This window comes from Macaca thibetana, chromosome 14 (genome assembly GCF_024542745.1).
Source record: "Macaca thibetana thibetana isolate TM-01 chromosome 14, ASM2454274v1, whole genome shotgun sequence".
NCBI classification, from domain to species: Eukaryota; Metazoa; Chordata; class Mammalia; order Primates; family Cercopithecidae; genus Macaca; species Macaca thibetana.
In genome coordinates, this window is record NC_065591.1 from 65,305,658 (window position 1) to 65,333,409 (window position 27,752).

The following is a 27,752-nucleotide window of genomic DNA, read 5'->3' on the forward strand; positions in this document are numbered from 1 at the left end:
CCAGCACTTTGGGAGGCCGAGGCAGGCGGATCATGAGGTCAGGAGATGGAGACCATCCTGCTTAACATGGTGAAACTCTGTCTCTACTAAAAATACAAAAAAATTAGCTGGGCATGGTGGTGGGCGCCTGTAGTCCCAGCTACTCAGGAGGCTGAGGCAGGAGAATCGCTTCAACCTGGGAGGTGGAGGTTGCAGTGAGCCAAGATCGCGCCACTGCACTTCAGCCTGGCGACAGAGTGAGACTCCATCTCATATAAATAAATAAAAAATAAAAATAATAAAAATAAAATCGGAAGCAATCAAACATCATGAAGACACCAGACATCAGTAGTGCTTACTATATGCTATCTGATAATTCTAGAGCTTCTAAACCTATGAGGCTACTTAGGGTCGGGGCTAGGGGACTACAGCAATGCCTTCTTCAGCTATTAACCAAGAAAAGGATAGCCTGAAAGCAGGATATAGAAGCAACTAGCTCACACCCTTATCAAAATCTCTCTAAAAGAGAAAGCCAGCTGGGTTTGGTGGCTCACACCTGTAATCCCAGCACTCTGGGAGGCAGAGGCAGGCAGATCACTTAAGGCAAGGAGTTTGAGACAAGCCTGACCAACAAGGTGAAACCCTGTCTCTACGAAAGGTACAAAAATTAGCCCGGCACAGTGTCGCACACCTGTAATCCCAGCTACTGGGGAATGTGAGGCATGAGAATCACTTGAACCCTGGAGGCAGAGGTTGCAGTGAGCCGAGATTGCACCACTGCACTCAGCCTGGGAGATAGAGTGAGACCCTGTCTCAAACAAAAAATAAATAAATATAAAAGAAAAAATATATAAGAAATAGAAAAGAGAAAGTCAGATGAAGCTACCCACTGCTTTGTCTTAGAATAGTGGCATATGGCTAATATAATGGTATTACACAAATTATTTAACTGTCTGTGGCTCCTATGGGTTCATTTACTTATCACTTACTACGTTCCATACACATTGCTAGGTTCTGGGAATATATAATTCTGATGAGAGAGAGAGAGATTTTCAATACACTGTGGTAAAGTATGACACTGAGATCAGGTCTGTGAAAACACGTAAGAGAATCAGGTGTCACAGACAGGAGGTAGGATGGGAAATGTCAGAGAAAATGTTGCTGAAGAGCTGACATCTAAACTGAAACTTATAAGGAGTACAATTAGGAAAGCAAAAAAAATGAAAGCATGAGCAAAAATATCAAACCATGAAACAATATGTTAATGAGGAAAGAATGAGTGATCATTCAATATTACTTACATAATGGTTCAAGGCATGGAGGGAAATAAAGTATAAAAAAATAACAATATGGCCGGGCGCGGTGGCTCAAGCCTGTAATCCCAGCACTTTGGGAGGCCGAGACGGGCGGATCATGAGGTCAGGAGATCGAAACCATCCTGGCTAACACGGTGAAACCCCGTCTCTATTAAGAAATACAAAAAACTAGCCGGGCGAGGTGGCGGGCGCCTGTAGTCCCAGCTACTCGGGAGGCTGAGGCCGGAGAATGGCGTGAACCCGGGAGGCAGAGCTTGCAGTGAGCTGAGATCCGGCCACTGCACTCCAGCCTGGGCGACAGAGCGAGACTCCGTCTCAAAAAAAAAAAAAAAAAAAAAAAAAAAAAACAATATAAAGACTTTTTCATAAAGCTTTAATTATTTAAAAGATGCTACTGTTACCCTCTGTTGATCACCCTCAATTAAGAAAATTATTGGTCTAAGCCAGGCGTGGTGGCTCACGCCTATAATCCCAGCACTTTGGGAGGCTGAGGCAGATGGATCACGAAGTCAGGAGACTGAGCCCATCCTGGCTAACACGGTGAAACCCCGTCTCTACCAAAAACACAAAAAATTAGCCAGGTATGGTGCGGGCGCCTGTAGTCCCAGCTACTTGGGAGGCTGAGGCAGGAGAATGGCATGAACTTGGGAGGTGAAGCTTGAAGTGAGCCGAAATCGCGCCACTGCACTCTAGCCTGGGTGACAGAGCAAGACTCCGTCTCAAAAAACAAAAAAAACCAAATCTAAATACATATATATATGTCCATAAATCTTATAAATCTGGGACCACTACTCTATATGATATATAGCCTTGAAGAGTCAAGCAGGTGAGTCTCTGGCTGACCTATCTTGTAAATGACTTGATAATTTGACATCTCCCTATATTTTCCTGCCTTCCCCCAAAAAGACCTGTTGTAAACATTGTTCAAACACCAGCAGTTTATTAAGGATAAAGTAATCAGAATTTACTTTTACAACAAGTAGAAGAACACCATTACTGACAGCAAATACTCGCTTTCATTTATCTCAGTCTTGGCATCAAACTCAGAAATACGGACAGCAAATATTTATTTTCATTTATTTCAGTCTTGGCATCAAACTCTGAAATAAAGAAAATTTACTAGCCGGGCATGGTGGCTCACACCTGTAATCCTAGCACTTTGGGGGGCCGAGGCAGGCGGATCACCTGAGGTTGGGAGTTCAAGACCAGCCTGACCAACATGGAAAAAACCCCGTCTCTACTAAAAATACAAAATTAGCCGGGCGTGGTGGCGCATGCCTGTAATCCCAGCTACTTGGGAGGCTGAGGCAGGAGAATCGCTTGAACCCAGGAGGCAGAGGTTGCAGTGAGCTGAGATCGCGCCATTGCATTACAGCCTGGGCAATAAGACAGAAACTCCATCTCAAAATAGAATGAAAGAAAGAAAATTTACCTTTAAAGCAATGCAGTAGGAATGTAGTGAGAGGAGAGTATGGTAGATTTACCACTTTGCAGTAGTTCTGTTCACAATCTGAAGTTTGGCAAGTTTTTTCTTTTTCCAAAAACTATGCCACATTTATATTTTTCACTGTTTGAAAATACACTGCTAGTTTGTAAGGCCTGCTCTTGCCAGGGGGAAGAAAACCATACACCAGAGAATAGAATACTCACACAATTATTTCACGTTTTTTCAATTTGGTAACCTCAACTCAACTTACCTGCTTTACATTGTATCCAGCTTTTGCACTAGTTTCAATAAACATAACATTCAGCTCTTTGGCTTTCCTCTCTCCCTCCTCAATTGACACTTGCCTGTAAAGAAACAAACAAACTTCTTACTTTTGAGACATAGACAATATTATAAAGATTATAAAGAAAGCTCTGAAAATAACTTTCCTTGACATAAGGACTGGTTATACAGGTCAGATTAGTTTGAAAATTCATTAATCTGCCACACTTTTGAAATTTGTGTGTTTCTGTGTGTGTATACTTTTTTTAAAAAGACTTTTTGTTACTGATTTGCTTTCACTTGACTGGGCTCATCCTGTAATTTTTTTACTTTTAAAAACTTAATAGCTTGAGGATGCTTGAGTCCAGGAATGTGGAGGCTGCAGTGAACCATTATTAGGCCACCACATCACTGCACTCCAGTCTGGGCAACAGACCCTGTCTCAAAAAAAGAAAAAGCTAAAAATAAAACAAAAAACGCTTAATAGCTTGCCTCTTTCCCTTAGTATCAGACCATAGGCTTTTAGCCTTAAAATTCAAATCTTTGTGTAAAATAATTTTTATGGCTAGACAATTTCTGTCAATTCGCTCCTATAATTTATGTGACCATTTCCAAACTATTAGAATGCAAGTTGTTTTCCAATTATACACTACCATGAAAATTTTTGCCCTAAATATTTGTGCTTGATATTTTGTGCACTGCAAATCATTTCCTTAGGTTAGATTTTGTGGATTTCTTCTTTTTGAGACAGAGTTTTGCCCTTGTCGCCCAGGCTGGAGTACAATGGCATGATCTCAGCTCACTGCAACCTCCACCACCTGGATTCAAGCGATTCTCCTGCCTCAGCCTCCTGAGTAGCTGGTATTACAGGTGCCTATCACCATGCCTGGCTAATTTTCGTATTTTTAGTAGAGACGGGGTTTCACCGTGTTGGCCAGGCTGGTCTCGAACTCCTGGCCTCAGGTGATCCACCCATCTCAGCCTACCAAAGTGTTGGGATTAGAGGCATGAGCCACTGTGCCTGGCCGATTTTGTGGATTTATCTAAGTGAAGTAAGTGAGTCAAACACATGTATGGTAAACCCTCTAGATACAAAATATTAATACTTTAATATTTCCTTTACAGGGTATTTTGTGATGCATTACAATTAACATTGTGTCTGAAATTGTGAGCTCTCAAGTGCAAGATTATATCATTTATTTGGTATTCCTAATGCCTAAGCTGACAGGTAAGTATTCCATAAATATACAAATGTTCTAATTAGATAGATTTAAACTATCAGCAGACAAACCCTGCTTCCTACAACACAGAAAACTGAGCAATGGAAGAGAACTTCCACAAGCGTCCATCTACTTGCAAATGTGCCCTTATATTCTACCTCTAGTCCTATTACTATGAAAGAATTGTCCTTATTCTCAAAACTTACACCTATGTATTAGATCCCATTCCCTTCTTGCCTACAAGAAATTATTATTCTAGAATTCTCCACTCCCTAAAAACAAGAACATTCTTACATAACACTCCAACTGTTAAGATTTTACATTTGCTTGTTTTATCTTCTCATTTTCTCCATGTATATAAATTTTCTAAAACACTTTTTTAAAAAACTATTTGAGAGTAAACTGCCAATCTGCAGACCTTTAGCCTTAAATACTTCAGCAGTGTGAATTTCCTAAAAACAAGGACATTCTCTTATACAACCACAGTACAATTATTAAATTTGGGAATTAACATCAATATACCATCATTGAATCTATAGGTTTTATTCTTCTGTCAATTATCCCAATAATGTCCTTTACTGCCAGTTATTCCAATGTCCTTTATAGCAAATTAAATACTTCTTTAGAAATAAACTTTCTCAATTATTTGCTTATCCCGAGGTACTTAGAACAAGGAGGGAAGGAGTGACGGAGGCAGGGAGAGGAAACGAGGATAAATGCTCGAGTCAGTCTCTGGCATGTTCCAAAGGTGACCAATGAGTTTTCTCCTTAACTATATTATTATTATTACTATTACTTGTGGATTTAAACATTTTACAGTAATTACTGATTTTCAAATTTTCCTACAGTTTGACCAGTAGAGCTTGAGTTGGCTCTCCTGAATCTGACATAACCTCAATGGTCTTTTTTTTTTTTTTTTTTTTTTTTTTTTTTTGAGACAGAGTCTCTCTGTTACCCAGGCTGGAGTGCAGTGGCGCGATCTCAGCTCACTGCAAGCTCCAGCTCCCGGGTTCACGCCATTCTCCTGCCTCAGCCTCCCGAGTAGCTGGGACTACAGGCGCCCGCCACCACGCCTGGCTAATTTTTTATATTTTTAGTAGAGACGGGGTTTCACCGTGTTAGCCAGGATGGTCTCGATCTCCTGACCTCGTGATCCGCCCGCCTTGGCCTCCCAAAGTGCTGGGATTACAGGCGTGAGCCACCGCGCCCGGCTCAATGGTCTTTAATAACTTCTTTGATTTATGGTATGACATGATGTTCCAGCCCCATTGTGTACATTTTCTGGACCAGATGCCAAATCTGTCATTTCTTTAAGTAGCCCTGGTTCCTTTGGAAAGAAACAGTATTTATATATGGTAATGTGGGCTCATTCCTCCTGGTTTAAGCCCTTTCAGTAGACAGAGCTAGAAAATATTAAAAATTTTCAAATGCTAAAAAATGTAATGAACTCATGCTTATATTTATTTATATTTAACTTTATTAATCTTATATCTGTATTTCCATCTCCCGTGTCCAAAATCCCAGTTCCCCAAGACAATCATTAATCAAAGTATTCATTTATTTTATGCAGAATACAGACAATCATTTTGAAATAACAATATCCAACATCATCACCAATATGTTTACTAAAAACAGTTAAGATCTAGCCGAGTGTGGTGGCTCACACCTGTAATCCCAGCAAGGTGGGTGGATCATTTGAGGTCAGAGTTGAAGACTAGCCTGGCCAACATGGTAAAATCCCATCTCTAATAAAAATACGAAAATTAGCCAGGCGTGGCTGGGAACAGAGGCTCACGCCTGTAATCCCAGCACTTTAGGAGGCCGGGGCGGGTAGATCACAAGGTCAGGAGATTGAGACTATCCTGACTAATATAGTGAAACCCCTTCTCTACTAAAAATACAAAAAAATTAGCTGGGCGTTGTGGCAGGCGCCTGTAGTCCCAGCTACTCAAGAGGCTAAGGCAGGAGAATGGTTCGAACCCAGGAGGCGGAGCTTGCAGTGAGCCAACACTGCACCATTGCACTCCAGCCTGGGTGACAGAGCGAGAGTCCATCTCAAAAAAAAAAAAAAAAAAAAAAAGGAAATTAGCTGGGCATCCCTATAGTCCCAGCTACTCAGGAGGCTGAAGCAGGAGAATCACTTGAACCCAGGAGGCGGAGGTTGCAGTGAGCCGAGGTTGTGCTATTGCACTCCAGCCTGGGCGACAGAGTAAGACTCAGTCTCAAAAAAAAAAAAAGTTAATTTTTTTTTTTTTTTTTTTTGAGACAAGGTCTTGCTCTGTTGCACATGAGTGCAGTAGCAGGATTGTAGCTCACTGTAACCTCGAACTCCTGGCCTCAAATGATCCTTCTGCCTCAGCTTCCTTTGGGAATAGAGGTGGTAAGCCACTATGCCCAGCCCATTTTCATTAAACTTATGATTTATCTTTCCTTTTTGGCCCTTATTTATAGTTTAATGGCTATACAGGTCCCAGTCCCTCATTTTGGCCACTCATGGGCCCACTAATTGGGACTCAAAGGCTTTCTGCTCAAAGGCATAGATGCACAGGAGTGCACTTCCACTACACATGCATTTACCACCTGGTATCTCTGAAGCAGTGGCTTCCCTTCAAACTCTGCGGACACCACCAGGACTTGAAAGATGGACATACAGCACAGTGGTGTGAGGGTTGTATCCTCTACCTCCACCATGCTCTGTCTCCAGGTCCCTCTGCAGCTTCTCCTAAAGTATTTGATGCTGAGCTCCACAGCAGCAGTCCAGCTGGGATGGCAGCCCAGTAGAGTCCTCATTTTGTTTTGGGTAATGTGTATATACATCTGTATTTCTCTCTTAAGTAAACTGTACCATGTTACAGATGACTTCACCTTGCATTCACTTAGTCATATATCCTGAAGATTAACTCCATAGTAATATATACTTTCTTCGTTCCTTTTTGTACCTGTCTAGTACTCCTTTAAAAGGATGTTTGTAAGTTTGTCAAACCATTTTCCTTTTGTGGACATCTGGGTTGTTTACAGTCTTTAGATATTACAGATAGTGCTATAGGAAATAGACTTGTATATATGTCTTTTTGTACTCTTACCAATGTATCTTGAGGAGATTCCTAGAAGTGGGATTTCCAGGTCAAAGGCTAAACGTCTATGTTAGATATTGCCAAAAAGCAACTCTCTCTCCTCCATAGGAGTATTACCATTCTGCATTGCCTCAGCAATTCATGAGAGTAACTGTTTTCCTTATAGCCTTGCTAGCAGAGGACTTCAACAAACTTGGAATTCTGGCAGTCTGAATCTGAGGCAAAAATATTTCTCAGTGTAGTTTCAATCAGTACTTCAGTAACAGCAAGACTGAGCTTCTTTTCAGATAATTAAGAGCTATGTTACTTTCTCCATAACTTCATATTTCTAGTCAATTTTTCTATAGTGATGTTTATCTTTACTTTTAGAGGCTTTTTATATATTTGGGATATTAGCCATTTTTGATACAATTTACAAATACTTTTCCCTAGTTTGCCATTTGCTTTGTTTATAATGTTTTATGTAATCAAACTTAACATTTTCCCTTATTTTGTGTCATAGCATTAGTATCATTAAGAACCAGAATTCAGTTAGTCCTTATTTTATTTTCACAATTAAATCTCTAATCCCTTCAGAATTTGTCCTAGTGTAATATGAGAACTTGATCCAATTTTATCTTTTTCTATACAGTTAACCAGTTACTCCAATCAATTTATTACATAGTTCATTTCCCCCAGTGATTTGAGGTACCACCTTCATACTTATTTTCTATATGAAACCGGGTCTGTTTCTAGCCTTTCTTTCTTTTTTATTTTTTTTGAGACAGAGTCTCACTCTGTCGGCCAGGCTGGAGTGCAGTGGCATGATCTCAGCTCACTGCAACCTCTGCCTCCCAGGCTCAAGCAATTCTTCTGCCTCAGCCTCCTGAGTAGCTGGGATTACAGGCACGTGCCACCACGCCCGGCTAATTTTTGTATTTTTAGTAGAGATAGGGTTTCACCATGTTGGCCAGGCTGGTCTTGAACTCTTGACCTCAGGTAATCCGCCTGCCTTGGCCTTCCAAAGTGCTGGGATTATAGGCATGAGCCACCACGCCCGGTTCTTTCTAGCCTTTCTACTCTGTTCTACTTTTCTGTAACTATTCATGCAGCAAGACCACATTGCTTTAATTATAGAGGCTTTTTTTTTTTTTTTTTTTTTTTTTTTTGGACAGTCTCACTCTCACCCAGGCTAGAGTGCAATGACACGATCTCAGATCACTTACTTCCACCTCCTGGGGTCAAGTGATTCTCATGTCTCAGTCACCCAAGTAGCTGGGATTACAGGCATGTGCCACCTTGCCTGGCTAATTTTTATATTTTTAGTAGAGACAGGGTTTTTCTATGTTGGCCCAGGCTGGTCTCGAACTCCTGGCCTCAAGTGATCTGCCTGCCTCGGATTCCCAAAGTGCTGGGAGGTGTGAGCCACCACGCTGGCCAGATTTTTCTTTTACTATTATTAATATAAATAGGGTCATCTTACTCATCTTATCTTATAACTTCAGAGGTAAGAGGGGCATTCTGTCTTGAACCTACTGTAGTGAGATTTTCAACCCCATCACTTCAGTGTGACTACCTGTCAACAACATTAATAACCTTCAAACTTCTAAATCCAATGGGTAATTCTCAGTCTTCATTTGGTTTGACCTTAAAGAGCATGTGGCATAGTTAATAACTGACTTCTCCTTAAAACATTTATTTTCATTTGGCTTTCAGAACACTGTATCCACCTGGTTTTCCTCCTACTTTTGTGGCCAATTTCTCCTTCTTACTTGTTTCACCAGTTCCTCTTTACTTCCTTAACTTCTCAGTCAGTGGATCTTAACCAGGGGCAATCTGGGGAGAGAGTTTGGTTGTCACAACCTGGTTATGTGTGTGCTACCGGTATCTACTGGGAAGAAGCCAAGGATATTGCTAAATATCCTAAAATACCCTAAAATATCCTAAAACGCACAGGACAAGAATTACCTGGCCCAAAATGTCAATAGTGCCAAGACTGAAAGATCCTGTTTTAAATAAAAAATACCCTAAAATGTACTCCTTGGTCCTCTTCTCTAGCTACAATTACTCCCTTGCTGATCCCATACAGTCTCATGGTTTTAAATACCATCTATACACTGATGACTCCCAAACATATATCTACCCTGGACTGTTCCTCTGAACCCCAGAGACATATCATCCAACTGCGTATCTGACATCTTCACTAAGATTTCTAATGGCCATTCTAAACTTAACATGACCAAAACTCAGGTCATGTTCTCTCCTAAAACAGCTCTTTAGACAGTCGCTCTTATCTCAAGTTAACGACAGTCACCCAGGCCAAAAATCTAGGTATCATCCTCAACTGCTCCTTCACTCACACTCCACATTCCACCCATCAGTATGTAATCCATCCACTGCATAAGTATATCCTGATAGCTCTATCTTCAAAATATATCTGAACTGAACCACTTATCACTGTATAAGCTATCACTGTCTTAGTCCAAGTCATAGTTTCTTGCTTGGATGACAGACTGGATTAGCCTCCTTACTAGTCTTCTCACTCCCATTATTACCCCTTTAAATTCTTTTTTTTTTTTTGAGACAGAGTCTCACTCTGTCGCCCATGCTGGAGCGCAGTGGTGCAATCTCAGCTCACTGCCACCTCTGCCTCTTGGGTTCAAGCAATTCTTCTGCCTCAGCCTCCTGAGTAGCTGGGATTACAGGCACGCGCCACCATGACAGGCTAATTTTTGTATTTTTAGCAGAGATGGGGTTTCACCATATTGGCCAGGTTGGTCTTGAACTCCTGACCTCAAGTGATCTGCCCGCCTCTGCTTCCCAAAGTGCTGGGATTATAGACGCGAGCCACCGTGCCAGCCTACCTCTTTAATTTTAATAGAACAGTGATCCATGAAAAGTTATTCCTCTACTCAAACCCTCTAATCTCATTAAGAGTGAGCCCTCACTTTGCTGTACATGATCTGGCCTTCATTTGATCTGTTTGTTTGTTTGCCTTATTGCCTACTACTCTCCATAATCATCTTTTTTCTTTTTTTTTTTTTGAGATGGAGTCTCACTCTGCCGCCCAGGCTGGAGTGCAATGGCGTAGATCTCAGCTCACTGCAACTTCCGCCTCCCGGGTTCAACCGATTCTCCTGCCTCAGCCTCCTGAGTAGCTGGGATTACAGGCACACACCACCACACCCGGCTAATTTTTGTATTTTTAGTAGAGATGGGGTTTCACTATGTTGGCCAGGCTGGTCTCCAATTCCTTTTTTTTTTTTTTTTTTTTTTTTTTTTTTTGAGACGGAGTCATGCTCTGTCACCCAGGCTGGAGTGCAGTGGCCGGATCTCAGCTCACTGCAAGCTCCGCCTCCCGGGTACACGCCATTCTCCTGCCTCAGCCTCCCAAGTAGCTGGGACTACAGGCGCCCGCCACTTCGCCCGGCTAGTTTTTTGTATTTTTTAGTAGAGACGGGGTTTCACCGTGTTAGCCAGGATGGTCTCGATCTCCTGACCTCATGATCCGCCCGTCTCGGCCTCCCAAAGTGCTGGGATTACAGGCTTGAGGCACCGCGCCCGGCCTGGTCTCCAATTCCTGACCTCAAGTGATCTGCCCACTTTGACCTCCCAAAGTGCTGGGATTACAGGTGTGAGTCACCATGCCCAGCCTGCCATCTGTTTTAAAATAGAAAAGATATCGTGTTATACACACTGATCAAGTGCTTTTCTAAGCTTCATGTGTTAGAAATATGTTAAAACATCAGTAAATTTCTGTCATTCTTTTTAATGGCTACAAAGTATTCCACTTACAAAATACTATTTATATCTCCAATCTACTGCTGCTGGATATCTAGATTGCTTTTAATTTTTCAGTATTATAAATAATGTTGCAAGAAACATTCTTGTATGGTCACCTTTTCACATTTCTGTGGGCCCATCTGTGGGATACCGGGTCAGTAACATTATTTTAAATTCTAGTATCATCCAATTGTTTCCTCCCAAAATTGTTTATAGTTACATTTTCAGTGCATGAGAGTTCCTGTTTATTCAAACTCTTGAAAATACTGTGGATTTAAATCTTTTGAATCATGGTCGATCTAACAGGTAAATACGCTCTTTATGTATTCAAACTTATCAATCTTTCCCTTTATGGCTTCAGGATTTCATGTCATGCTTATAAAAGGCCAAATATAAAGATGCTTTTAAAAATTAAGCCTTGGCCGGGCGCGGTGGCTCAAGCCTGTAATCCCAGCACTTTGGGAGGCCGAGGCGGGCGGATCACGAGGTCAGGAGATCGAGACCATCCTGGCTAACACGGTGAAACCCCGTCTCTACTAAAAAATACAAAAAACTAGCCAGGCGAGGTGGCGGGCGCCTGTAGTCCCAGCTACTGGGGAGGCTGAGGCAGGAGAATTGCGTGAACCCGGGAGGCGGAGCCTGCAGTGAGCTGAGATCCGGCCACTGCACTCCAGCCTGGGCGGCAGAGCGAGACTCCGTCTCAAAAAAAAAAAAAAAAATTAAGCCTTTTACCCATTTGAAAATCATTTTGGTGGAATGAACAAGCTCTAATTGTTTTAAATGTGAACAGTTGAGAGATGATAGTCTGGTAAAGATTACCAAGAAAGATGGTAATTTCAAAGCAACTGACAAATGTTACCTTAAAGAAAAATTATAGTTTTAGGTAGGGCATGGTGGCTAATGCCTGTAATCTCAACACTTTGGGAAGCCGAGGTGGGTGGATCACCTGAGGTCAGGAGTTTGAGACCATCCTGGCCAACATGGTGAAACCTTGTCACTACTAAAAAATACAAAAATTAGCCAGGTGTGGTGGCGAGCTCTTGTAATTCCAGCTACTTGGGAGGCTGAGGCAGGAGAATCGCTTGAGCCTAGGAGACTGAGATTGGAATGAGCCAAGATTGTACTCCAGCCTGAGCGACAAGAGCGAAACTCCATTTCAAAACACACACACATACACACACACACACACACACACATATATATATATATATAAAATTTGATAAGTTTCTACCATTTGTGCACTCAACTGAAATTTTTTTTTTTTTTTTTTTTTTTTTTTTGAGACGGAGTCTCGCTCTGTCGCCCAGGCTGGAGTGCAGCGGACAGATCTCAGCTCACTGCAAGCTCCGCCTCCTGGGTTTACGCCATTCTCCTGCCTCAGCCTCCCGAGTAGCTGGGACTACAGGCGCCCGCCACTTCGCCTGGCTAGTTTTTTGTATTTTTAGTAGAGACGGGGTTTCACCGGGTTAGCCAGGATGGTCTCGATCTCCTGACCTCGTGATCCGCCCGTCTCGGCCTCCCAAAGTGCTGGGATTACAGGCTTGAGCCACTGCGCCCGGCCTCAACTGAAATATTAAGCAATAAAAAAACTAATCCTTATAAGCATCCTCCTCAGATGACTCTGGCTATAAAGGGAAACAATTCAGATACACAATTTTCCTATTTAAAAATGAAGAGGCCAGGCACGGTGGCTCACGCCTGTAATCCCAGCACTTTGGAAGGCCAAGGCGGGTGGATCACAAGGTCAGGAGTTCGAGACCAACCTGGCCAACAGAGTGAAACCTCGTCTCTACTAAAAATACAAAAAACTAGCCGGGCATGGTGGTAGGCGCCAGTAATCCCAGCTACTTGGGAGGCTGAGGCAGGAGAATCGCTTGAACCTGGGAGGCAGAGGTTGCAGTGAGCCGAGATCACGCCATTGCACTCCAGCCCGGGTCACAATGCGAGACTCCAACTCAAAAATAAACAAGTAAAATGAAGGTACCGGCAGGGCGTGGTGGCTCACGCCTGTAATCCGGGTACTTTGGGAGGCTGAGGCAGGTGGATCACGAGGTCAGGAGTTCAAGACCAGCCTGGCCAACATGGTGAACTCTCGTCTCTACTAAAAATACAAAAATTTGCAGGACGCAGTGGCAGGTGCCTGTAATCCCAGCTACTCAGGAGGCTGAGGCAGAAGAATTGCTTGAACCTGGTGAGGCGGAGGTTGCAATGAGCTGAGATCACACCACTGCATTCCAGCCTGGGTGACAGAGTGAGACTCCATCTCCCCCCCCCCCAAAAAAAAAAAAAAGGTACCTACGAAGTCTCTAGAGTGAAGAAAAATAAAATAGTGAAAATTTCCTTCATAGCAATTCATGTCCAAAAAAGAGTTTTATAAAGAAAAGATGAAATCACTTTGAATTTACTTTTAAATTAAGACTTTTTTGCAACTGTACTACTTTTTTTTTTTTTTTTTTTGAGACAGAGTCTCACTCTGTTGCCCAGGCTGGAGTACAGTGGCACGATTTCAGCTCACTGCAACCTCCGCCCCCCGGGTTCAAGTGATTCTCCTGCCTCAGCCTCCCGAGTAGCTGGGATTACAGGTGCCTGCCACAGCACCTAGCTAATTTTGTATTTTTAGTAGAGACAGGGTTTCACCATCTTGGCCAGGCTGGTCTTGAACTCCTGACCTCGTGATCCACCCTCCTTGGTCTCCCAAAGTGCTGGGATTACAGTTGTGAGCCACTGCGCCTGGCCTGTACTACCAATTCTAATTGAGGTGCCATGGGCAGAAATGGGCTTCACATCTCCACAAGTCTTTTAACACTGGCTTTCTTTGCAACATTTGAATTAATATCACAAGTTCATTACCCGAATTTCAATATCCATCTCATGAATAAACAAATAATAAACAGTAAAAGCTCTTACTATTAAGTAGTATGGTCAAAACTATTTAAAGCAGAAAGAGTATGCAGTAAATCGCTTAAGAATGCTGAAAGCAAATATTCAAGCCATGGGTTCTACAGTGAATGTTAATATATTTTGCATCCTGTGACTTGAATATTGCTTTGCTCATTTGACTAAGGTATCACAATCAAGCTATTCAGTGCAACTACACAGTCTGGTTCAACCACACAATTAGAAAACAACAATCAAAAAACAAAAACCCACACCACTGAATTATAATGAATGTTTATAAGAAGACTACTAAGAAAAGAGTGTACATTTAATCATTATGAATAATTTTTAAAGATAAGGTTTTTCCAAACTGGTTTGCTCTTTAACAAAACAATATTCATGCTTATGAGATCTAAAAAATGCAAAATATTTACTGGCTTCAAGTCTAAACAAACTTGCACAAGAGTTATTTACACGTGAGCTTAAACAAAATAAAATTCATTTTCCCTTAAGGACTGGGTGTTTAATATTTACATTTATATTTGAGGTTCCCATGCTAAAGAAAAGCAGGGGAGGACACAAACTTAAGGATTAAGCATGTCTCCTTTCACAACAAATTTTCAGTGAACAAAAACAAAAGGCTGTATAACACAGAAATCAAACATTACACACACATAAAATAACTCCATACCTCTTGTCAGCAAGATCTGTTTTATTTCCTACTAGCATGATGATAACATCACTTCCTCTTTCTGTTCTGACATCATCAATCCACTTTGTAGTTTGCTGGAATGAGTTAACATCTGGTATAGGAGGGTAGACAGATTAGTGTTGCTGAAAAATGCCTCCCCAGGTGGTGGGCACCTCCCTCCAAAAAAGCCCTGGAAGTTGGAAGGGGGCTGGCACATTAGTACCCCACTTTTAATGTGCCTGCAACATAACTCCATTTTATCTGATTACAACTGTCAGCAATTTAAACAAATTACAAGAATAAAATCTTCAAGGTTCCTTTTAGAGTAGTTTAAAATTTTTTTGAATATGACCAAGTGAGTGCAATGTAGTATTTAATTAAAAAAAAAAAAAAAACTTTTTGAAATATAAGGACAGCTATGGCAGATAATATGGTGTCACATTGCCACAATGCTTTTTTTATCACTTACACATACCAAACATAACAAAGAAAGCATTTTCAAAAGTATGTCAGCCAGTAAGTCCCAACACATCCAGAAAATCTGTAAAGCCTTTCAATAGCTTTCAACACCACTGTTGGCACAGCTTCCTCAGTTTGTGATCACTTTAACCTAAAATTTATTTGTTTAATGCACCAGAAACACCTGTAACAAAATTTATCTTTTCTAGTGTTGGATTCTAAGTAGAGTACTTCAACATTTATTACAGCAGCTAAAGAAAACAATATACTAATATTTGAATCACATTTGTGGATTAAAAAAAACGTAAGGTTTCACTTGCTGTGGTTAAAGTAAGCACAAACATTTTAAAGCTACAAAACGTGTCAATGCACAATATGAACATACTTCTTTTTTTTAAACAAACAGCAACCCAAAGTAAAGGTGCAAAAGAAGAAAGATTGCATATAGCACCTATTTCAAAAAAAAAAATCCTTGAACGCAATCTTCTAATTTTGCCAGCACAATTATTCATTATTAGATATGATTCCTGATTGAGATATGCAAAAATGTATAGTAACAGTTTTATTAGTCCAAATGAATAGTTCCTTTGTCTATGTAAGTTTTTTTTAGCCCACGATACTGCATCTGTGTAGTGTGGTACACATTTTTTAAAAATCTAAAAAGAAAGTCCCAGATACTGGGCTGGGCACAATGGTTCATGCCTGTAATCCTAGCACTTTGGTTTTTGTTGTTGTTGTTGCTGAGATGGAGTTTTGCTCTTGTTGCCCAGGCTGGAGTGCAATGGCACGATCTCAGCTCACTGCAACCTCTGACTTCCAGGTTCAAGAGATTTTCCTGCGCCCGTCTCTCAAGTTGCTGCGATTACAGGCATGCGCCACCACATCTGGCTATTTTTGCATTTTCAGTAGAGATGGAGTTCCATCATGTTGGTCAGGCTGGTCTCAAACTCCTGACCTCAGGTGATCCACCTGCCTTGGCCGCCCAAAATGTGAGGATTTCCAGCGTAAGCCACTGTGCCTGGCCTAATCCTAGCACTTTGGAAGGCTGAGGCAGGAGGATCACTTGAGCCCAGGAGTTCAAGACCCTGGTTTTCCTATAAATTATGAACCACTATATGGAATAATGTTTAATATTGCCTAATATATGTCATAAACCAATTTACAAAGGCAATTTCAATCAGAAAGCATTTTACTGTCAGTCACCAATGCTTCATGGAAAATTTACAGTCACTTAAAAGGCCACAGGCATTATTCAATCTTTAGAAAAAAGAAAGACTACTGGTTGTTTCACCTCCTATTTAAAATTTTTTTCTTGGAGAGAAATGAAAGTGTAATTTGTTAGCAACAAAGTAAATAAATCAGTCACAGAACCAAAATATGATTCAAATAAAAAAGATTAATAGAAAACTATACATTATGTTTTCTCTGTCTTCCTCTACAGAGACAGAATGGCTGGAAGGGGAAAGCAGAGAAAAGCTGGCTAGCAGAAGCTTGTAATAGCCTCAATAGAAAGCTTGGAGAATTTGGAAAACTTGGCAAGAGACTTAAACACAGATTATTTTATTTTAGAGAAATCTGAGATCAAATTAAATTAAAAGGAGACATTCCTCCAACTATAATTATGGTATGGTTTAGGAATAACAGGATACTAAGAAACCCTTGAAAAGGATTCACAATTGGACCCAAAAGAAAATTTCTGGGGCAAAAAACCTGGCACAGTTAGATATAAAGCATACTGGTATAAACACCAAAGCAAATATTTCTGACCTGGCTGATATGTGATTTACTACGATAAAACTTATTTTTACATGCCAGTAAGGAAAACAAGCACAAGACAAGAACATGCATGCAGCTAAGCTAAAGGTTGAAAGAAGATTAGAAATGCATAATTCCCTCCACTCACTTGTGATATCATAAACAACAACTGCCACAGTGGAGTCACGAATGTAGCTAGGAATCAAGCTCCTGAACCGCTCTTGACCTGCTGTGTCCCATAATTGCAATCGTACCTAACAACAAAATCAGTCAAACAAGCAAGAAAAATAAGAAAGGTCAACCCGTTGCAATATACCTACTTGTGATATCGTAAACTACTACAGCTGCAGCAGAATCACGGATGTAACTGGGAATGAGGCTACGGAAACGTTCCTGACCCGCAGTATCCCACAGCTGAAGCCTGATCTGTGAGATGGGAAAAAATAAATAAAAAAAAAAAAAACAAACGAAACTAATACTAAAAAGAAAAAAAAATGTTTTTTTAAAAGGGAGAGGGTGGGAAGGAAGTAGAAAGAAGACTCATGCAAGAGGTTGCAGGGAGTGAGGAATGAAAATAATACAAAACTCCTTTTTCAAAAGGGAGAAATATTAAAATTTTGCGTACTCCGAAGGTAAATGACTGGAAAATGCCACTGGGAAAGGTTTCACAGAATCAGAAATATGGCTTCCCTTTTTCCCTACCTAAAACCTATTTTAATCCCTATGCCTTCCAGGGTCAAAAAGTAGACTGTTGATGGTTAAACAGAGCAAAAAAAAAAAAAAAAAAAAAAAAAAAAAAAAAACTAAGGTAAATGTCAATGAAAGGAACAGCCTAAGCTATCAGAGTAAAGGAATTAATGCTTCTTTGAAAGCTTCTCTTAAGCTAAAACGTGTCTGTTTCCTATTGGGTCTAGAATACTTTAAAACTGGGTCTTTAACTACTGTGCTTGTATTTGTCCCATACATTTCTCCCCAGAACACGTGTGTGTGTGTGTAATGTAACAAAAAGGAGGAAGACCTTTTTGCAGCCCTACATAAAAATTTATCTACTATCTCATATCTATATTACAGGCGCGAGTGTGTGTGTGTGTAATGTAACAAAAAGGAGGGCCAGGCACAGTGGCTCACGCCTGTAATCCCAGCACTTTGGGAGGCCGAGGCAGGTGGATCACGAGGTCAAGAGATCGAGACCATCCTGGCCAACATGGTGAAACCCTGTCTCTATTAAAAATATAAAAATGAGCTGGGCGTGGTGGCGGGCACCTGTAGTCCCAGCTACCCGGGAGGCTGAGGCAGGAGAATGGCTTGAACCCGGGAGGCGGAGCTTGCAGTGAGCCGAGATCACAACATTGCACTCCAGCCTGGGCAACAGAGCGAGACGCCATCTCAGAAAAACAAAAAAAAAGGAGGAATACGTTTTTGCAGACCTACATAAAAATTTATTTACGTACTATCTCCTATCTATATTACAAGAAGAAAAGCCTGAAAACAAGCATCAAGTTCTTGCATCATGACAGAAAGTCGTTTCCAAGCTTTCAATTTTTTTTTTTTTTTTTTTGAGACAGAATCTCATTCTTGTTGCTCAGGCTGGAGTGCAGTGCTATGAACTCGGCTCACTGCAACCTCTGCCTCCCGGGTTCAAACGATTCTCCTGCCTCGGCCTCCCGAGTAGCTAGGACTGTAGACACCCACCACCACGCCCGGCTAATTTTTGTACTTTTAGAAGAGATGGGGTTTCACCACGTTGGCCAGGCTAGTCTTGAACTCCTGACCTCAGGTGATTCGCCCACCTCGGCCTCCCAAAGTGCTGGGATTACAGGCGTGAGCCACAGCACCCGGCTGCTTACAAATTTTAAGAAATGACATGCTATATATTAAACCATAAAAGAGAATATTCAGGAAAAAAAAAAAACACATAAGAAATAACACTGGAAATAAAATAATGTTTTTGGGTGCAGGTCTCAAAATACTGCACGTAAGATATTCACTATTTAGGTGACAAGAATCTCTTCAAGGGGTAGTGGGCTAGAATACAGATTTTACACTGTATTTAAAGAAAACATTCCAAAGGACGAAAGACAAGAAATCCAACAAATAAATACACATTACTTTTTTTTTTTTTTTTTTTTTTTTTTTGCAACGGAGTTTCACTCTTATTGCCCAGGCTACAGTGCAATAGCACAATCTCGGCTCACTGCAACCTCCGCCTCCTGGGTTCAAGTGATTCTCCTGCCTCAGCCTCCCGAGTAGCTGGGATTATAGGCGCCTGCCACCACGCCTGGCTAATTTTTTGTATTTTTAACCGAGACGGGGTTTCATCATGTTGGCCAAGCTGGTCTCAAACTCCTGACCTCAGGTGATCCACCTGCCCCAGCCTCCCAAAGTGCTTGGATTACAGGTATGAGCCACTGCACCCAGCTCACATTATTTCTTTTTAGTCAGTCACTTTGACATGCATCCTATCCTGACAAAAAAATACTGAAGTTCACAAATTGAAATCTTATTGAATGCCTCAAGAGTGGTATTTAGAAGGTCTTTAGCAGCTTTAATTTCTTCATAAAAATTCTCCTTTAATTCTCTGTAAAGTTCTTTGTTTTCATTTTTCCAAATCAAGATAACTGCCAAGTACTACTCACTCAGTAATAAGAGTTTTTCTCAACAACTGTAAACTCTCTTTGGTAACTCTGCTAAGTACTTCTTATGGTGACAATCATTGATTATTTTGATCGCAGTTTTCTAACCTGGAATGTTGCAGAAAATTGCACACTGAAAATATTACTCACTGTTCGATCCTCCAAGTACATAGTTTTTGATAAAAAGTCAATGCCAATTGTTGCCTGTAAAACAAAACAAAGAAGTTAACAAATAATAACCGTTTAATGGTGGCCAGCAGTTTAGGATTCAAATGGGATTCATTAATTGTGGAAGAAATAATGAATAAACAAACCAATACAACATAGCCAATTAAGGACAAACAAAACTTCCAGTGATAACAGTTTCCACGTATTCAGCACTTGCTTAATATTAGAGACTGTTTTAAGCCTTTTACATGATCATCTCTAATCTTTATACATTCCTGCCAGGTAGCTTATTCTCATCCCTATTTTTCTCATTTTACAAATAATAAGATAATGGCAACTTTGGTTTAAATATTTGTATTTGAACTTTAGCTTGAATATCTGATTGCTCCCCACTCAGAATGGTGCGTATCTGCCCCAAGAGCAGTTTTATAAAATATTGTTGATATAAACAACTATCTGCTGTCATGACCTCTTACATAGTGGTTTGTCAACTGTCCTGATGACATAGAAAGCCAGAGACTCACAAACATCGTAACTTTCCATAAGACACATGATTTTTCCAATATAAAATAAAAGTCATTAGGTAAGGAAAACAGGTTTTACTGTGTACCACACAATGATAGGTTCCTTCTGTGGTGAAAACACATGTAAAATTCTATTGCCTGGCTGCTATTTTCCCTATCAAGAGAAAATGGTGAAATAATAAGAGAATAGAAAGAAGGCAGACTAGAAAAAAGAGGGAAAAAAAAGTATACAAGTTAAAAAAGAGGCCAAAATTAATTAGGGGAGATAAATAAAAAGAATGGAAGAAAGACAAATGACCCCAGAAAGAGGATGTTGATATGGACTCTATTTTAGAAATTTAATCACCTCATTAATAAACGTTTGTGTGCACATATACTATGTATGTGTGTGTGGGTACATACATACTTTTTCCCTAAATATCTTTGTGCCATATTCCTTAAAACAGAAACTAGTTGAGTCTGTGCATTTAAAATATGAATCACTAAGAATTTTAAGTTCCTAAAAAACAATAAAAAACTAGATCAGAAAAGTGGTCCATCCAGTTGGGGATTTTATTTCTGTTGGCAGAAAAATAGAATTCTGTGTGTGTCATAGCTGAGTTCTCATGAGATCTGATGGTTTTATAAAAGGATTTCCCCTCTCTTTGTTCTGTGCTTCTCCTTGTTGCTGCCATGTGAAGAAAGACGTGTTTGCTTCCCCTTCTGCCATGATTGTAAGCTTCCTGAGGCCTCCCCAGCCACACAGAACTATAAGTCTGTTAAACCTCTTTCCTTTACAAATTACACAGTCTCGGGTATCTCTTCATTAGCAGCGTGAGAACTAATACATGTGTCTCCTTTAATTTCTCCTGGCAGTGTTTTGTATAGTCTTATGCTGTTTGTTAAATTTGTTCCTAAGTATTTTATTCTTTTCTGAAGCTTCCGCAAATAAAATTTAAATAAAATTTTTCTTTTTCTTTCTTTTTTTTTTTTTGGAGACAAGGTCTCGCACTCTGTTGCCCAAGCTGGTATACAGGGGTGTAATTTTGGCTCAGTGAAGCCTCAACCCCCTGAACCAAGCGATCCTCTCAAGTAGATGGGACTACAGGTGCATACCACCACGCCCCACTAATTTCTGTATTTTTTTGCAGAGACAGGGTTTTGCCATGTTGTCCAGGCTAATCTGCAACTCCTAGGTTCAAGAGATCTTCCCCATCTGGCCTTCCAACATGCTGGGATTGTAGGCATGAGCCACTGCGCCCCACCTAAAGATAATATCTTTATATGACAAACCAATGTAATGTTGGTAAGTCTTTACACATTTTTACATATATTCAAGAATGAAAGGTATAGTAAATTATATAAATTAATTATCTACTAAGTGCCAATTTATACACATTGCCTCATTTAGTTCTCATTTATTCGTTCATCCATTATTTATTTAGAGACAGTCTCGCTCAGTTGCCTAGGCTGGAGTGCAATGGCGTGATCTCAGCTCACCGCAATTTCTGCCTCCTGGGTTTGAGCAATTCTAGTGCCTCAGCCTCTCAAGTAGCTGGAATTACAGGCATTCACCACCAAGCCCTGTTAATTTTTTTTTTTTTTTTTTTTTTGAGACAGTCTTGCTCTCTCACCCAGGCTGGAGTGCAGTGGCGCCATCTCGGCTCGCTGCAAGCTCCTCCTCCCGGGTTCATGCCATTCTCCTGCCTCAGCCTCCCAAGTAGCTGGGACTATAGGCGTGTGCCACCATGCCTGGCTAATTTTTTGTATATTTAGTAGAGATGGGGTTAACCAGGATGGTCTTGATCTCCTGACCTGATCCACCCGCCTTGGCCTTCCAAAGTGCTGGGATTACAGGCGTGAGCCACAGCGCTCGGCCAAATTTTTGTATTTTTAGTAGAGATGGGGTTTTGCCATGTTAGCCAGACTGGTCTCAAACTCCTGGCCTCAAGTGATCCCCCCACCTCGGTCTCCCAAAATGCTGGGATTACAGGCATGAGCCAATGCACCCAGCTTGCTCATCAAATATTTATTAAGCATGTACTTGCAAACACTGTGTAAAGTACTAGAGATAGAGTGATGAACAAACATGCAGTTGGTCTCTACTCAAATTAGCACACATTTAAAAATCATGTAAACTTGTCTACATTCATCAGAAATATTTATTGAACTCTATTCCTTCCTAATACTGGGGGGAAAAAAAAGAAAGATTTTATTTATTTACTTATTTATTTATTTTTATTTTTATTTTTTTTGAGTGACAGACTCTTGCTCTGTCACCCAGGCTGGAGTGCAGTGTGGTGATCTTGGCTCACTGCAACCTCCGCCTCCTAGGTTCAAGCAATTCTCCTGCCTCAGCTTCCCAAGAAGCTGGGACTACAGATGTGCACCACCACACCCAGCTAATATTTGTATTATTTAGTAGAGACGGGGTTTCACTATATGTTGGCCAGGCTGGTCTCGAACTCCTGACCTCAAGTGATCCACCCACCTCGGCCTCCCAAAGTGCTGGGATTACAGCCGTGAGCCACTGTGCCTGGCAGAAAGAAATATTTATTGATTGCCTACTAGTCACCATCATTAGGAGCTAAGAATCCTGTGGTAAAAGAATAAAAAGCAGACAAGAATCTATGCACAGAGGTTACAGTCTGCTAAGACAGACAAACAATAAGCTAATTAAGTAAAATAGTATGTTAGAGAGTAGCAAAAGAGAAAAAAAACAGGAAAAGGACAATAGAAAATATTATGGTATGGTGTTGATATTTTTAGACAGGATACTCAATAAAGGCTAAGAAAATGACTCTCACCACTCCTACTCACATATCTATATACTGTAAACCAGTACCCTGCATTTCAATATATGAGATTTGGTTTTTTCAGTTACATAAATAAAACACCACAAACTTTATGTATGTCAATTCCTGTACAGTAAATATCTCTAACAAATAGGTTTTTAAAGAAAAAATTGAACTGTTTCTCAAATTCCATATAAACACTTATGCATTTCTCATTCACTCTGATTTAACATGGGATTACTGCATATAGGCTGCAGAAAGTTCACACTCAAGAACAGCTATGTAAAGCATGTAAAACAACAGCAATTCAAAAGGTGATTTCAAAAGCAAAGAAAAAGATATCCCACTGAACACTTCATTTTCTCTTCCATGACAAAAACATTCACTTGAGAATATATTAATTTGAACATCAAAGTACATTTGTTAATATACATAGGCAACATCACAAAGTTGACTAAAAGTAAATTTTGTAATATATAAGTCAAGAACAGTTCTCTCTTCCTCCTCTGAAAATAGCAAACTGTGACTTACAAATTATGCAGCTAGGTAGTACTATAAAGGCCACAATCATTATCATGCTAAGATCATGTTTTCCTACATGTATTTCTTTATAGCACTTTTGACTAGATTAATAAATTGTTTGATTAACTGTTAATTATCCAACTCCCCACTAGAAGTTCCATGAGAGTAAGGTTGGTATGTTTGTTCACTGCAGTATGCTATATACCCAGGATGCAGAATAGTGCCTGGTACATAACAAAAACTCCAGGAAATAAAGAACAATGGAAGTGTTGAGAATGATAAATGCCAGAGAAGATAAGATTTAGCACAGTTAGGGACTGGCTTTTGATAGGAAGAGGGCATTTACTACAGTATAATGGAATGAAAGAGGATTGGTATAAATACTGTTACATATACACAGATGATGTGGTAAGAAAAATAAAAAAGGGCATTCCTGCCTTATACTTCCCATTTGTTTAAGAAGCAAGGTCTTCAAAGTAAGGGTCGAAGAAGAGTGGTAAAAGTGGTAAAGTTCGAGTTTGAGGAGTATAGAGTTAGTATGAAATAGTTACTCCAAAGAGTGCTTGGTAAACTGATAACCTAGTTGACACTAGCAACATTAATGTATTTAAGAACCAATGAGGAGAAATGAGATGACTGGGTTCATAACATGAATTTTGCCAGGCATATGTGATTCAACCAAAGAGAAGTGTATTGGTCTGTTTTCACGCTGCTGATAAAGACATACCCAAGACTGTGTAATTTATAAAGAAAAGGAAGTTTAATGGACTTGCAGTTCCACATGGCTGGGGAGGCCTCACAATCACAGTGGAAGGCGAAAGGTTCTTACGTGGAGGCAGCAACAGAGAATGAGAGCCAAGCGAAAAGGGTTTCCTTTTATGAAACCATCAGATCTTGTGAGACTTATTCATTACCATGAGAACAGTATGCCGGAAACCACCCCCAATGATTCAATTATCTTCTACTGGATCCCTCCCACAACATGTGGGAATTATGGGAGTTACAATTCAAGATGAGATTTGGGTGGGGACATAGCCAAACCATATCAAGAGGCTAGAAAGTTAAAGAATTTCCCATGGAGTCTAAGCTAAAAAAGGAGAAAGGTAAGACAGAAGACACAGGATCAGATATTTAAAAACAATATAGAAGGGCTGGGCGTGGTGGCTCATGCCTATACATCCAGCACTTTAGGAGTCCGAGGCAGCCGGACTGCTTGAGCTCAGGAGTTTGTCATCAGTCTGGGCAACATGGCAAGAACCTGTCTCTACTAAAAATACAAAAAAGGCCGGGCACGGTGGCTCACGCCTATAATCCCAGGCCGAGGTAGGCAGATCACAAGATCAGGAGTTTGAGACCAGCCTGGCCAATATGGTGAAACCCCACCTCTACTAAAAATACAAAAATTAGCCAGGTGTGGTGATGCGCACATGTAGTCCCAGCTACTTGGGAGGCTGAGGCAGGAGAATCGCTTGAACCCAGGAGGCAGAGGTTGCAGTAAGCCAAGACTGTGCCACTACACTCTCGCCTGGGCGACAGAGCAAGACTCCATGTCAAAAAAAAAAAAAAAAAAGGCCGGGCACAGTGGCTCACACCTATAATCCCAGCACTTTGGGAGGCTGAGGCAGGTGGATCACAAGGTCAGGAGACCAAGACCATCCTGGCTAGCACAGTGAAACCCTGTCTCTACTAAAAATACCAAAAATTAGCCGGGCATGGTGGTAGGCGCCTGTTGTCCCAGCTACGTAGGAAGCTGAGACAGGGGAATGGCATGAACCTGGGAAGCAGAGCTTGCAGTGAGCCGAGATTGTGCCACTGCACTCCAGCCCAGGTGGCAGAGTGAGACTCCGTCTCAAAAAAAAAAAAAAAAAAAAAAAAAAAAACAAAAAGGCATAGTGGTGCACACCTGTAGTCCCAGCTACTCAGGAGGCTGAGGTGGGAGGATCACTTGAGCCTGGGGGGACGGAGGCTGCAGTGAGCCAAGATCACACCACTGCACTCCAGCCTGGGTGGCAGAGTGAAACCTTGTCTTAAAAAAAAAAAAAAAAATAGCCCAGCACTTTGGGAGGCCAAGACGGGCGGATCACGAGGTCAGGAGATCGAGACCATCCTGGCTAACACGGTGAAACCCCGTCTCTACTAAAAATACAAAAAACTAGCTGGGCGAGGTGGTGGGCGCCTATAGTCCCAGCTACTTGGGAGGCTGAGGCAGGAGAATGGCGTAAACCCAGAAGGCGGAGCTTGCAGTGAGCTGAGATCCGGCCACTGCACTCCCACTGGAATAGAAACTATTATAGTAAAAGTACCTGAATTTAAAAATTGGAAGGATACAAGATTGTGGTCTGAGAAGAGAATATATGATTTTTAGAGAAGGTCTGAGATTATGGAAAAGTACAGGAGGCTAGTAGACTGCCTATGTGAACATTATAGTTGTCTAAAATGCCAACAGGTTATAATGAAGATGAGAACTATGAAAACAAGTGCTATTCAAAGAAAGAGAAATAAAACAATCAATGTTGTTCTCAATGGTAAATGGTAATAATGACAAAACAACAGAGCTTGTGGCCAGGCGTGGTGGCTCATCCCTGTAATCCCAGCACTTTGGGAGGCTGAGGCAGAAGGATCTCTTGAGCCTGGGTTGAAGACCTAGGCTAGATGGCAAAAACCCATCTGCACAATAAAAATTTTTCTTAATTAGCTGGGAGTGGTGGTGTGTACCTGTAGTCCCAGCTACTTAGGAGGCTGAGGCAGGAGAATCCCGTTAGCTCAAGAATTCAAGGTGGCAATGAGCTATGATCATGTCACTGCACTCCAGCCTGGGCAAAAGAGCAATACTCCATCTCTTAAAAACAAACAAAAAAAAGAATAGTTTTTTTTTCCCCCAAAAAAGAATGGAGTCACCATCCATAGGGATTATGATTCTCACTTTACGGATGTGAAAATATGGATTCTGAAAAATTTAATAATTGATCCAAACCCATCCAACTACTAAATGGTAGAACTAAGACATAAATAAAGGTGCTTCCAACTCTAAGGCTCATTACATAGCTTTCCTAGAAAAGAAATACCCGTGTGTTCATTTTTCAGGAAGATTCAATTCAGAAGCCATATTCCTGAAATAAATACTTCAAAAGAGGAAAAATACATACTAAGAGGATTCAGATTTTAAGATTACCCTAAAAGCTTTCTGAAAAATAAAAATGGTTTGATAATAATCAAGACAGCAGCAGTTAATGAGTGACAGCCTTAATTAGATTAACATTTGCTACATTACAAAGTAATTGAAATCGTTTTTTTCTTAATCTATAAATGATAAATGAAATCAAGTTTTTATGCTAACTACATTATAATACATATAAAATGGATAAGTAGATTAAGAGTAACCTGTTTTCTTTTTTTAACTTAAATTTTTGTTAGTTCATTTAATAAGGCAATTTGAATCTATGCTCCCCAATTGTTTAAAAAAAATCTTTTCAAAGAGTTAATATGGTAAAAGATTTACAATGTGCTGAGTGCCTCAAAGTATTTGCTCTTAAGATTACTAATTTATTCCTTTTAGTTTGTTTGTTCTTTGATTTTTTTGTACTGAAGCTGTGTAGGTTGTGAGGGCAGACATCCTTACTTGTTCCTGATCTTAGAAAGCATTCAGCTTTTCATCATTGAGTATATCAGATGTGGCATTTTTATGGATGCTCATTACCATTTAGAAGTTTCCTTCTATTCCTAGTTTGTTGTCGTACGTTTTTATCATGAAAGGCTGCTGGATTTTGTCAAATGCTTTTTATGTGTACATTGAAATGATCACGTGATTTTGTCCTTTATTTTATTCAAATAATGCATTATGTTGATTGCTTTTTGTATATTCCACTTGTTAAATGACACACAAGTCGGGTGTGGTGGCTCAGACCTGTAATCCCAGCACTTTGGGAAGCCAAGGTGAAAGGGTTGCTTGGGCCCAGGAGTTCAATACCAGCCTGGGCAACATAGCAAGAGTCTTTGTTTAAATAGTAATAATAATAATAATAATAATAATAATAATAATAATAATAGAAATAAAAATAATAGTGTATAATCTTTTTTAACATGTTGCTGGATTCAGTTTGACAGTATTTTGTTGATAATTTTTGTGTCTATATTCATAAGGGATATTGGTATGTAGTTTAATTTTGATATCTCTGGGTTGAGTATTAGAGTAACACTGACCTCACAGAATGAGTTGGGTAGTGTTCTCCTCTATTTTTCATAAGAGTTTTACAAAGTATTGGTGTTCTCTAAATGTTTCATAGAATTGAC

General features: G+C 40.4%; 2 protein-coding genes across 4 annotated transcripts in view; one reads left to right on the forward strand and one right to left on the reverse strand.

Annotated features, from left to right (window-relative positions):
- Positions 1 to 27,752, forward strand: part of MRPL48 (mitochondrial ribosomal protein L48) — a 525,613-nt gene that overhangs the window by 343,533 nt on the left and 154,328 nt on the right. The window lies entirely within an intron of this gene.
- Positions 1 to 27,752, reverse strand: part of RAB6A (RAB6A, member RAS oncogene family) — a 94,329-nt gene that overhangs the window by 29,722 nt on the left and 36,855 nt on the right. Inside the window, exons 3-6 of one of the 2 annotated variants that reach the window (XM_050756463.1) lie at positions 19,625 to 19,678; positions 16,990 to 17,095; positions 14,628 to 14,739; positions 2,993 to 3,086 (exon numbers count right to left, since the gene is read on the reverse strand). In XM_050756463.1, the coding sequence (XP_050612420.1) occupies positions 2,993 to 3,086; positions 14,628 to 14,739; positions 16,990 to 17,095; positions 19,625 to 19,678 (366 nt within the window). Of the gene's footprint in view, positions 1 to 2,992; positions 3,087 to 14,627; positions 14,740 to 16,989; positions 17,096 to 17,161; positions 17,268 to 19,624; positions 19,679 to 27,752 lie in introns of both variants that reach the window. The other variant, XM_050756464.1, reaches the window with a different exon arrangement.